This window comes from Manduca sexta, chromosome 23 (assembly GCF_014839805.1).
Source record: "Manduca sexta isolate Smith_Timp_Sample1 chromosome 23, JHU_Msex_v1.0, whole genome shotgun sequence".
Classification (NCBI taxonomy): Eukaryota; Metazoa; Arthropoda; class Insecta; order Lepidoptera; family Sphingidae; genus Manduca; species Manduca sexta.
The window spans coordinates 10648590-10662385 of NC_051137.1; the positions used below are offsets into that span (position 1 = coordinate 10648590).

Below are 13796 nucleotides of genomic sequence, written 5' to 3' on the forward strand. Positions count from 1 at the left end.
GCCGATGTAGTGCGCCGCCTGGAACAGATATTTGAATTTGGAATGAAACAGATAAAGGTTTTTATATTTGAATTTGGAATGAAAAAATAAATCTTTTTATAGTATAATACATACATAAAATAAAAATATATTTTTAATTAAAATTGTATTTCAATGTAAATCGGAAAATATATTATGTAATATATATTTTATTGAATATTGTGGTTTGCCTGAATTAAGCATTCATGATTAACAACATTTAATAAGAAGAATAATCATATTTCATAGGTAATTTTTCATATTTTCTTTTTTTCTCCATAACTAAAGGATTCAAATCGAATAATGAGTATAATAAATCTAGATTAAACTGTTCATTAAAATTTAAAATCTATCAATGTTCCTAAAAGGCAGTAAGTAGTAACTGGATGTGACAAACAAGGACGGACTTAGTATTGACTTCGACTTTGTTAGGCCTAATAATTATCAGTTATCATTGTCTAAACGAGTTTTAAACATGGAAACTGGCGACACGATTGCAGTAGCCGGTATGCAATATAGTACGAACCCATACAAGAAACATAAATAATAATTGTAAAAAATAAATATCCTATAACATTTTTAAAGCCCAAATAGAACATTGGTCATAAAGAAACAAAGGTGGATTATGTAAAGAAGTCTATTAGCGAGTATTAATGCATTCACATAGTGGAAATGTACACGATGAGTCGAACAACAAAATTGATAAAACAAATCGCGTTCGCCACGACATAAACGAATTGTGTTGTTTGCACGGAACTATTAAAAAATATCTTATATTAAGTACATCCCAGAAATATAACCCAAAAAGTAGTTTAAATAACTTTATGTCATCCATCGAGTCTTCGTGCAAAAGTGACACAATGAATTAGAACTATAGTATCTTGTTATCGATTTCACGATTCGCTAATGATTTAAATAGAAAAAGACAACTCGTAAGATAACCTCATTAACATAGACACTAGATTTTTACACACTCATTGATAAGTTTTTACAAATTGGCGCCAAAACACGGAACACTATTTGGATATTATTTTGTGGTGTGAGACTTAAAATAAATAAAAGTCTTATCAAACTGAAGTACTTAACTGGTTTAGATTTTCTTAAAAGTTTGTATAGACCTCGAAATAAAAAACAATGTAATCATTAATTCGTGAAACAAAGCATTGCGATGTATTTAGTGTGAAACATGTTATTAAGGTTATATTAGGTCAGGAACAATCCGGTTCAGCGCTTTAGCCTTGAACCACTGTTAAAGCGTTTGTCCACGGACTAATGAACAACGTAAAGTGCAGTGACGACACCAACGAGGTATATTTATTAGAAACGTTTATATACGACTCTCCACGACACACGTTTCTCGGAATATTGTTTACGTCGGAACTTAAACGCAAAAAGTTATTTTAAATATACATTAGCACTGATACAATACCCCAGTGTAGTCTAAATATAATGCCAACTAACAACGTGATAAGACGTCTGGCGTCTCTTGACGGAAGGGAGAATTATGCCGGGTTTACATCCCATATACGGGGACTATATGCGGTATTAGGTAGGATACTTTACAAAAATATGTACTTACTATTGAGTAATATACAATGGACGAGACAGTCTTTTTGTCTTGTACATGATGAATGGCGGGTGTATATCGTATCGTATAATGCTTGGAAACACGCTCGCTACGACGTAACTTACCGTCGCCTTGTACTTGACACAGTCGGGGAAATATTGCGATGCGGAAAATTTCGCTTTTAGAATAACTGTGCAACCCAGCACGAGTGCTTGACCGACGCTTATCACTCCTCCGGCGGTGTGGTACAGCGGCAATGGACAATAAATGACGTCGGACGTATTTAGACGCCAGAAATGTATGCCGGTTGCCATGAACACGAATCTGGAACGTAATGATTGAATTTTCAGACACTGTTTGTACACTAGCTATTGTTGGCCAATTAACGTTTTCAGGTCAATGACTGCTTAATATAATGATTTGTATAATGTATAAATTCAATCGAATACGTATGCAATAAGATTTCGTGTTGTCAACGTTTTAAGTTGTATTATAGTTTGTGCATTTATATTAGGTATTATTTGTTTTAAAGATCGACTACATAAATGAGGCAATATACTTAATAAAATTCTTAACGAAGGCTGAATAGTGATACTGTCTGATAGAAAACGTATTCAGCTCTGCACCTCGTGTGATTCAGACGGGAACCATGTAAAGATTTTAAGAAAGATGGTTCAATTACAGAGATTGTATCATTGGAAAACCGCTTCGACGAAGCTAACAATGAACAAATATTATCTAACACTCGTATTCCATTTTTACACATTGGTTGTTACTTGTTATCCTTGAAAACACATAATCGTCCATAACTGATCGTTAAGCGTTTGACAATGTAAGGTACATATTTATTTGCCTCTGCGTCACTCGAACTCCATAGCAAAAAAAATATTTTTGCTATGCTGTGTAAGTTAATTAATAACCAAAGTTCGGTATATAGCATGCTTGTGAGGTTTGAGCTGAGATTAACTTGGTGTATTCTATGTAATAATGATAGTGACGCTGCTTACAAAAGGGGGTTTTAAGGCCCGCGGACGACTAAAATGCGCACGCGCATTATACAGACTTTAAGACGTAATAGAATCAAAAATAAAATGCGAATTTATAAAAAAAAAATAGTTATTTTACCTGGCATTTGATATCACAGCGGCTTTAGGCAGTCCGGTAGTTCCAGAAGTATAGATATATAACAATTTCCCTTCAAACCCGTCTGCATTCGCAAGGGTCCAATCGGCAGGCGGTGTGGTTTCCAAAATATTAGTAAAATCTGCGACGGCATCCCCACTATTCTGGGATTTAGGGTTCGACGGATTCAGTGGCCGGTGTGTAAACTTATATAGCTTAAGGCTAGGACTCAGTTCAGATTGGACGTCTTGTATAGCTGAAATAAAAAAAATATTGTCAAATTGTTTATAAAATATCATTTATATTTTTTACAATTTGTATGCACGAACTGACAACGTTGTAAACACGGCAAAAAACAAAGTCGAAAGTCTAAACTAAATAATATGATTGCTTCTCAACAGGCAAAAACTAAATGTGTGTAGGTAATATCTAAGTCATATTAGCCCTTGCAACATGTTTAGGTTTTGAATTCTGTCGCTGATTTGTGATATACGAGACATTTAAATTTATAATGAATAAATTAAGATTTTTATAGCATAAACCAAAATGTTTTCAATAAATATCAAAAAAATAAATCAATTAAATCGGGTCCTCTGTAAAATTATATTTTTTAATTGAGGCTCGGGCTGGTAAATCTGTCTGTATGAATTTCTTAGTCGCATTTACATTAAATGCTTATACTTATATAAATATATAATATACATGTAGACTGCAAAGCCGTACCGAAAGTCATTATTGTAATAAGTAGCGTGTCGACGATCAATAATTCAAAATAAATAAAGCTGTATTTGACGTGGATTTTGTTTCATAATTTTATTCCGCATACGGCGTTACCGGTCCAAAGTTCAAAGCATTATCTACTATACTTACCTTATAAATGTTTAAAATATAGTTGTATTGTAGCAGAAATAAGACCGCAAGACAGACCGCATAACATATCAATTTTCTTTTACGTAAAAGTACGTGTTAGATGTTTTCTAAAACCTTAGTTCGTGTTTCGACTTTCTTTGTTGATATTTTCTTTTATTTATGTACTTTGTTTGTACGAAGTTTTATACTTATAGACTATTCTGACAATACTTACCAATCCGTATAGTAGATAACAAGTCTGCTCAATAGTATCATCATAATTTTGTACAGAAAAACGAGTTAGTGAGCTGAGATCGTGATTAATTGTGCCTAATTGAAAAAAAACGTACATATACGTCAACTTATTACGCGTTATAACATTTAGTAGGATGAATAAAGTTTATTCTCACTGTATAATTACATTACTACGTATATAATATTTAGTTTCGCAATTTTTTTGATTGTGGAACAAGGTTTTCTAGATTCCATTTTACACTCAATCGGTGAGGGCCTATCACTTTCAATAATGTAGGACATAGGTACTTCACATATGATACTTGATAGCATGAACAAAGTGTACAAGTTGCATTGATACTTAGAAATATTGTTTAACCTTGCTATTTTTATAACAAATGATATTAGATTATTAATTAATAATTAATTTAATAGACATTTATTTCTTAGCAAAAAATATCGTACGTGGTACATAAGTAAATATCGATGGTATTAGATAAATTTCTATAAGCTCTAATAAACGCTAATAAAACTATATAATATTTTCTGTATACTTAAATATAAAGTAAAACAATATCAGCTATATATTTACGCAAATTTCACAACTCACCTGTCATATACTCATCATTAAATATAAGGTAATCGCATTTGGCGACATTTATGGAATGTACAAGTGCATTGCCCCGCTGGTTTGTATTTATAAGTGGTGTGACAGCACCAAGCCGTGCTATGCCCATCCATATAGCCGGCATTTGAGGGCAGTTATTTAATAACAAGCCGACTATATCGCCCTTCTTGCCGCCCTGCGCCTTTAGTGCTGCTGTCACGCGAAGGCTGAAATCTTCCACCTACAATGAATATTTCAGTTTGTGAATATCTTGTATCACGTGGCAAGTAAGCCCGATGCAGACCCAGAATTAGGCCGAGTTTGACTTAGCTCGCTAAGGAAATCACATATAGGATATAGCTTAGTTTACATAGTTTATTATCTACAAGTATGTAAAAATAACAGGCATTATGGAATAAAAGAATTGCGTCATATTTGTCACAGTATGGATGGGTCACGGTTGAAGTAATTTCCATGGTTTGAAAAGCGAATCAGGGGCCTTATTCTCTATCCCGCACGTTATGTTAACAGTGCGTAACAAGCACGTAACACAACGCATCATGTTTAGGACTATAGAAATTTGGCTTACAGAATACCATTCCACGCACATTTCTCGAAGATAACATGACACGGCCGCGTTACGCGTTTACACTATCATACAGAATAAGGGCCCAGGTGTGGGAACAAAATATCCGAATATTATTCATCAGTGTACGCAAGTCCTAAAGCCGGTTCTGGAAGTACTGTTACGTAAACCTTCATTTCTTTCGTGAGGTCAGTGAAATTGCCAACAACCTGACCCGACAAAATCTCTCTTTTCCTTAAAGGTCGGACACACAAAACTTCTGGTTTTAAGGGTGACTAAAATGACTTACTTTGCCTCAGAGAAATTAAACAAAACCGATTTCAATGGCAAAGCATAGCAACGTGATTTATTAATTATACTGTTGGAGTAATTAATTATGATTACTGGATTATTCATGGCTGTATGCGAATAATAAGGTACATTTATAATTCTAATATCTAGGACTTTAGATTAGGTATATTACAGCGCTCAGAAATCTAAAATTGAACAATTCTCCTGTCTTAACAATTAATTTAAATTTCATATAATATTATTAAAATATCTCATGCCCAAAATGCTCATGCACATTAAAGCACTAACGGAAAGGAAAGAATTATATATATTTTTGGACTTTGTGACAAGTTACTGAGACACGTTGCGCCACTCGTACCGCGTACGTAAACGCGAAAGTCTGCTAAAACCGGTCTGTAAATGGAGCTCTTGGATTCATGACAAAATCCCGCAAGATCTGAGGCTCTGAGATGATAACCCTTTACAGATATTCGATAATTGACGGGACTGTTATTTTATTCATTATACGTGTATAACTTTTGTCACAAGAAACATTGCTAATTTAATATTATTCTCTACTTTCCCTTCCTAGGTACAATACTAATGCAATTGTCAGTCAGTTATGACGTTCCATATTATGCTGTAATTCTTTACGAAATGAAACGCTGCTAACAAAACAATGTAGGATTAAGTTAACAACCGAAGATGGGTGGAGCTGTGTTGTCCCGGTTCTCGACAAGTGTTGTTCTGGCAAAGATACGGCGAAAAGAAAGAGTTAGCTGTCCATTGGACTCCCCTCTCGCAGAAAGACGTCAGAGAAACGACCAGCATCCTGCCAATATGGGCCTGCAGACGGACGGCGGGTAACCAGCAACTGGTCAAATAAGGCCAAGAGACTGCGAATCTCTGCCTAAGAGCCGACTCTTGCGAAGGTTGCGGTTGCATATACACCTCGTGACCTTCGATATAATAGTATGGTGCGAGATAATAGTATGGTGGGGTTTTAGTCGATAGAACGGTTTAAATCAGTAACTCGGGTAGAAATCCTTTAATAGATCTCCTCCCCGTGTTAAAAAAAATAATAATAACCCACACCCATTACTAAACTTATTTCTTCCCTTAAGCCGGTAGCGAGTCCATGGTTCATGTAATATCGTGGGTGTTTATGAGCTCTGGAGATCACACGGGATTTATTAATCACTACTCAATTTGTCGCTCTATTACTACAAGATTCTAATATTATGGAATTCATCATTAAAAAAAGATCTACAAAAACGACACAAACATCTTTTCAGTAATCTTTCATAGATTCACACACATTATCAATCATTAATATTCATAGAAAACGTTACGCAGTTAAATGTTCTAAAAGATGAATCAAATTGAAACCATTTTTAAAACACACACAAGCCCAATGTGTTTAGGTTTACGCAACCAATTTTCCGTACAATTGAATTTAACATTAAACTAGGCTTGTCCTGCTTATTTAAATACAGAACTGAAATTTCATGCATACAATGCTTATTCGTTCAACATTAGCATACGATTAGAATTAAGCCAGTATATGTCAAAAAATTATTAACACTAAATCGAAAATATACGTGCAAGTCCTAAAAAGTACTAAAACCTATATAATGTTATGCTCACGCTGCGTTATTGCCTATTGTCTAAGGGATAGCGACTAAATTAGTACACATTAACTCGCGGTGATTTTAATTGCAATAGCTAATCGGGTATGTGATATGGATATCAACGTCGGTTGCAACTCTCGTATACTTTTACTAATCGAAATACTGTCGCATATTATTTTTAATTGCCTTATTCGAGAGCGAAACTTTTGACACTTATGACTTTATTAGAATTACAGCTTAGATTATCAATGCTGAAAGTTAATGATTAGAAAGTCAAAGGAAAGGAAAGAATTATCAGTTAAAGGAAAGAATAAGTGCCATTATTCTTGATTTATCGAGATTTTATTATTTATTCGAAAAATTACTTCTGATACGCTAATAAAATTTCGTGTCGAGTAATGATTGATGATGTGTTTGGTTTAGTTAGTGTCAACAGACGATGAAGTGCTAAAGAAAAAGAAATTCGATATTTCGGCGCTGAGTTTCGTCTTTGATGAAAAATATGACAATAATTGTTTGTTTTTATAATTGGAAATATATTAATATTATACATTGTAAGAGGCTATTCCACAAGTTTCAACTAAATTAATTTTACAGTTATAATATTAAACAGCTAATGTTCATAGAACTCATTTTATTATAATTTATTTGGAAGTTATAGTGCAACTTTTGTATTTTACTATACATTTATGTGATAAGTAGCATTTACTTGGAAGTTGTGGAACAGACTCTTAATGGTAGTAATAAAATTTATAGAATAGTTTTAATGACCCTTTTTTACTTGAATACATCAGAAAATGGGTCATTAAATATCCTTAATGGCATTTCAATAGCCATAAATAAATTTAAATGCCTGTTTATTAAGATCTTAATTTACATGTAATAATGTAATGTTTTTTTCAAACCTATAAATAAAGAAAGAGTGATTAGTTACTTTCTACCAATTTGTAAAATGCTTTGGCATTTCAAATTAATGCTTCAAGTATTAATTATATAAACTGTGGCCCAGGTCTAGCCTTTGATTCCCAGATTAGGCATAATTGATTTCTTTCAAACATTGTTTGCCTGGGATTGGATCTCTAGAGGGTAGACATATGACAGGAAGCCACTTATAAAAACAAGGCCAAATTATTTCTACAATACAAAAGTGTGTTGCTCCAACCCTAATATTATAAGAGTGGATCGAAAAAACATGAATGTTAGATACAAACCTCCTTAAAACTCCACACTTCATCCTGGTATAAGAAACATGGTTTGTCTGGTTGTCTGTTGACAACATCATGGAATATGTCTGGAATGGTCAGGTTCTTTTTGCTCATCTGTCGTGTCACCCACATAATCCTCATGTAAGTGTATAATGCACTAAAATATTCAAAGAATATTATATCCCCTACTTTAGTTAAAATCGCAATGATTTCTAGAAATTAAGAATGAGATTTTTCCAGAAGAAATTATTCTTTAAAGCGATCATATATTAATTAGCTTTTGATCACATCACCCTGTGTAGTTATTTAGGAATAAAATACCCAATATACATTTTTCTGGAATCCAAAGTCTAGAACTATCTCCATACAAAATATCATTAGAAATGGTTCAGTGGTTTAGCTATGAAAGCATAACAAAGTTACTTTCCCATTTATAAGTATGGATATTTGACATATTTGTAACATTAAAGTTTTATCATTATATTCATGATATAGGTAAACAGGCAGGCAAAGTATTTTACTGTCACTAAAAGTTAACTAGACTTCACTTGTAAATATCATGAATTTTTATTATTTATTTAGCACTTCATATAAAAATACTACTTTGGTGGTATACAGGCAGCAGTTTTGCAGGCTTAATAAAATAGGCATTAATGTTAAGATGTTATGGATTACAACATGTCCAAAATTTAAATGATACTTAAACATTCAGTAAGAAAAACTAACTTTCACTACTTTGGTGGACCAGAAATTTGTTGATTCATGTTTTTTAATTAATACTATCCCATTTCTGTATATGATTGATAGATATTGCCTAAATAATGTAGATAGATAATGTCATTGACCTTTATCTGTTACAGATGATTCAAACTGATTTATCAACAAACAATAAATTATAGTGACCTACTTATTGCAGAAGCCAAATTATTGTTAAATAAATAAATTCATTAACAATGTGATGGTGAAAAAGTAGTAATTATTTTCATATTAAAACACGCAAAAACAATGTGAAAAAGTTCGTAAAAATAAGTTTTTAAGCACCCCAAAACATATATTTTAACTTCAAAACCAAAAGAAACTTTCTCTGACAGAAAAACAAAGCAAAAGTGTTAAGTTTTATAACAGTATGACACGCAATTTTTTGTACTTACTAAAGGTCCCGCGGGATTGTTTTTATTGCTACATAACACCATCGCGTATGGAACACTGCAACATACAAGATACCCACACACACAGAAACTACGAGGGCACAAAGTAGGCCTTGGAAAGACCATAACGCCACAAAAGCCCCCACAGCAGCCGCTATTGGAAAGCCCATCACGACTGCCTTTCGCAATGAAATGCGGCGAACTGCCCGTCGTTGAAACACCGTGAACCGCGAGTATTGCGACTCGTCACAAATACTTCATAGATGTACCTACTTTTAATAACAATAAAACGAATAATTATCTTCTGATAATTTCGTAATATTTTTTAAACTGTGAATTGTATGGTGATCATAGGCCACGGTGACGCACTCTGGTCATTTGTTTACAAAAAATTAGAAACTAAAGCAAAAACTAGTATTACGAAATTATTCTTTACAACTAGTGTTTCAAGTCGACTGCGACATTTCTACTAATGACAATTATACAATATACACTGCTTGTTTCGTTGATAGAAGGTAAATGAATTTGCTTTAAGATATAGCAATGTATACGAAATATAATAAACACTCTTTATTTCTCTACCGTTTAGAAACTGTCACTTTGACAGTCTGCGTTTAGTTCCTGCATTTAAGCTTTTTTATCAATGACTAAATATAAATCTTTTATCATTGTTTTTTATTTATCTTGTAATTGTCAAGAGAATTTATCATAACTTTTTCACTTACGTTTTACTATAATACTTTAATAAAAACTATTGGGAACGTGCACGACGATAGCTGGCAGCACAAAACCGACCCAAGAGCCACAGTGTGAATAAAAATGAAAGTTTCCGGAACTTAGGTATTTTATTTTCTGAGTTATTTCTACAAATTACGTTTTGAGACATTTTTAAATACTTTTGAAACTTTTGTACGATTTTTATAAAGTTTATAATTTTCTTCGCTTTTCACATAATTATAGAATGTGAGTAGGTCCTGTTTTTGGGTACGTAAGGTCAGGGGGGGCAAGTGCGCCAACGGGGTAAGTGCACCTGCCCTAAAAAAATCTAAAACTATTGATGTTATACAATTACCGCAATCTTATATCTATGCTACTAACTGAAATACAGATCCACTAAAAATATAAATGGCTCTGTTCATTATAATACGAATTATTCGCCATTTTATTTTAAGTGTCATTTAGACCTGTAAACAGAGATGACCCCGTGAAAGATGACATCAAATATTTCAAGATATTTAACATATTCCTGTAAACTTCCTGCCCGAATTTTATTTATATATACTAAAATAAAGATTTTTTAGCAATGCGAAAAAATTTACGTCAAAATTGTCGAGTAGAGCAAGTGCGCCACAGTTAATATTCGTATGGCGCACTTGCCCTTGAACCATATATTACCAACCTTTTTTGAGAATATGTTTTACTAATATGACTTATTATTATTAAAATGTAACAGCATAATTTTTTGTACTCAAGGTACTTTGTTTTGAGCTGACTTAAATAAAAGGACGTAGGTATTGATTAATTCGTCGGATATTTGTTTGTTTTAAATGGTTCATTTTTACAAAAGAAGAAATGGAAATGTTATAAGGCCAAATTCAAATTTTTTGAGTTAAGTATAACGCATTCAAAAATGTTAATTCCTACATTATTGTATGTTTGTTTTTAGTTTTTAGAAATAAAATGGATTTCGTATCAAAGCTACCATTTCTTTATAGCAACATATCCGCACATAAAACTTTATAATACCTAAATATAGCAAAAAATGGGTAAAATGTTTTGAAACCCTGATTTACAAATATATGGCGCACTTGCCCCGAATTTGATTTGACAGCCATAGTTTGTTATAATATTGAGTTATTAAAAATTATCCAAGAGCAATGCGGGTAAAACTTATTTTTCTATGGACTAAAATGAGTGTTTTCTTTATAATGTTTCATATTGGCGTTTTTTTTACACAGGTGCACTTGCCCCATTTCCGCGGGCAAGTGCGCCTACTACCATCTTTTTTACTTTGAGCAAAATATTATTAATTTATTGTCTGATTTCCTTGAATATGAATAATATGATTATAATATGAATAATATGATTTCCACAAAATACCAAATATTCTTAAATTAATAAAATTATATTCTTAAGTCAGCACAAAAAGAAATTATTTTGCATTGAATCCAGCTATGATAATTTTATGGCGCACTTCCCCCGACAGACCTTATTAACTAGATAGATCCAGATATACAAAAATACTTTATGAACAAATTAAATGTTATTTTTCACCACCTATCCTATGAGTAACTTACGACAATGTCAAGTATTGATAGGGTAAAAGATTCATATTGTGGCACTAGATGGCAAAGCTTTCGTCGAAAACAATATTTCCTATAAACTTATAATTCAGGGTTATTTTATAAACATCAGCAACTTCGCTGGATTAGATAGCTAATAACATTAACAACTACGTTTAGAAACGGTTTTAAATAAAACAACTGAATTCATGTGAAATCGATATTTATTTTTGATTTCATTGGGATGGCGCCTAACCCTTATAAAACATGTAAAAATAAGTAAGTAAGTACCTACTTAGTATTATATTTATAATATTTTTTTTACAAATAAATATTAACTGTATAACGTGTCCGAATTTTAAAACGCGCCGAGCGAGTAGCGCGCATGCGCGGAGCGTTTTAACAACGGCCTCGCGTTACCGCTCGGCCAATGGACAGCCACGTAGCGGCTCGGGGACGCGTCGCCAGTCCGTTGTCGGCCCTCGCCACACGCGTACACGCATCACCCGAGCTCCGTCGCGATACCGTCTTTAGACCCTAAATGTATTTGCGTTTATATTGTGTAGTTGTGTATATTATTGATTATGTGTCAAATAATAATAAATTCTTAGTCGTCAATCACACGCGCTTTTACAATTCAATTCGCCCCGAACCCACAAAGTAAAGTTGTTATAAAACTGGCTGCCCAACGAAAGGGCCGAATAAGTTTTGTGAATAAGTGCTAACTAACTGTTACGTGATCGTTCCAAAATGCCACGTACGGCACGGAACAAACGACGTCAAACCGAGTACTTCGACTTGGAACAAGAAGAAATGGCGACGCCAAGGTCAACGGAGCGGCGCCGCGTGTCCGTGACTGAAGGTTCGGCGTGCATCACGGCGAGCGATATCGCCTCTATGATGACATCCTTGCAGCAAGCGCAAGCGGAACATTTCGAACGCCTGCTTGATAAAGTTCTAGATGCCCGTCAGCCATCTTGTTCGCCCGCGTGTGTTTCACCCGCGCCGGCCACACCTACGTCCTCTGCTCAACCTGCACCAGGCAACTTCGCAACGTGTAAGGCTCGTTACAGCGGAGCGACATCGGAGTCACTCGATGGTTTTATTGATGCAGTGGAAGCGTTTAAAGACTGTGCCAACGTTAGCGACACTAACGCTCTACGTGGGCTATCAATGCTGCTTACTCACGAAGCAGCCACGTGGTGGCAAGGAGTAAAACAGACCATCACCACTTGGGATAGCGCACTTCAATGCTTGCGCAGCGCTTTCGGAGATAGCCGACCGCCACATCGTATATACGTGGAACTCTTCTCCAACCCACAAGGGCTTCAAGAGAAAACAGATATTTTTGTGGCTAAAGCGCGCGCCCATTTAGCACGTCTACCCAGCGGGGACCTCACTGAAAAAGTCCAGTTGGATATGATCTACGGACTCCTTAATTATAACATACGTAAACGACTTCGAAGAGAAGAGTTCTCTAATTTTAATGACTTCCTTCACAAAGCTCGAAGCATCGAGGAAGCCACAGCGGATTCACAAAAGGCGCGCGCCGACACTTCAAAGAATGCCGCCGCTGTTACGCGCGCCGACACCTCAAAGGGTGCCGCCGTTGTTACGCGCGCCCGCGCTATATCGCCGACGCCTGCGACGACCGCGACGATGCGGCCGTCAACGCAACGAGCTTCTTACAACCGTCAGTCTTCGACAGCAGAGGGTTCTTCGCGTCATCATATACCAAGCATCGACTCCAACGCTACTCCGATGAGGAAAGCGTCGTATTGTGTTTATTGTAAAACTATGGACATACACGTCAACAGTGTCGTAAATTATTACAAAGTGTAGATCGTGCTCGTGATAGTAATATAAACAATAAGAATAATAATATTATATCGTGTTATGGATGCGGCGAGAGCGGAGTGATTCGTCCTAATTGTTCTAAGTGTAATTCAAATTTTAGCGCGATTGATTTTATTCCGATGTCGAGCTCGAAACCGCGAAAATATCCGACCCCTCCTGCAACGGCTGCTGGTAAGGCGTCCGCGCACGTAAGTAATTTTGATACCTATCCTATGGTTTGTACTGGGGTTGTACCTGACTCATGTTCTCGTAATTGTAGTGTTAACTTTGCAAGTTCAAACTGTGCTAATGTAAACACAGGACTCACCACTACAGAACCTAGTCTTATTAATAGTTCGTATAATAACGAAAGTACACCCCCCGATAGTAATTTTGTTTGTAAACGTAATATGAATGTTCCCTATAAACAAGTTAAGCATA

The 13796-nt window shown here is 34.8% G+C and overlaps 2 protein-coding genes across 2 annotated transcripts in view; one reads left to right on the forward strand and one right to left on the reverse strand.

The window, feature by feature from the left end:
* Positions 1–9744, reverse strand: part of LOC119190262 (long-chain fatty acid transport protein 4-like) — a 10695-nt gene extending 951 nt beyond the window's left edge. Inside the window, exons 1-6 of the mRNA XM_037441732.1 lie at positions 9241–9744; positions 8096–8246; positions 4401–4638; positions 2711–2963; positions 1711–1909; positions 3–18 (exon numbers count right to left, since the gene is read on the reverse strand). Coding sequence (XP_037297629.1) covers positions 3–18; positions 1711–1909; positions 2711–2963; positions 4401–4638; positions 8096–8246; positions 9241–9407 — 1024 coding nt within the window. The 5' untranslated portion in view covers positions 9408–9744. The remainder of the gene's footprint in view (positions 1–2; positions 19–1710; positions 1910–2710; positions 2964–4400; positions 4639–8095; positions 8247–9240) is intronic.
* Positions 9745–11851: 2107 nt separating this feature from the next.
* LOC119190280 (activity-regulated cytoskeleton associated protein 1-like) lies at positions 11852–13584 on the forward strand. Its single transcript, XM_037441784.1, has one exon. The coding sequence runs from the start codon at positions 12270–12272 to the stop codon at positions 13359–13361; it is 1092 nt and encodes a 363-aa protein (XP_037297681.1). The 5' UTR covers positions 11852–12269; the 3' UTR covers positions 13362–13584.
* Positions 13585–13796: the final 212 nt, after the last annotated feature.

Excerpts from the sequence above, each read along its gene's own strand:
- LOC119190280 (XM_037441784.1), top strand. The coding sequence starts at position 12,270 with ATGCCACGTACGGCACGGAACAAACGACGTCAAACCGAGTACTTCGAC.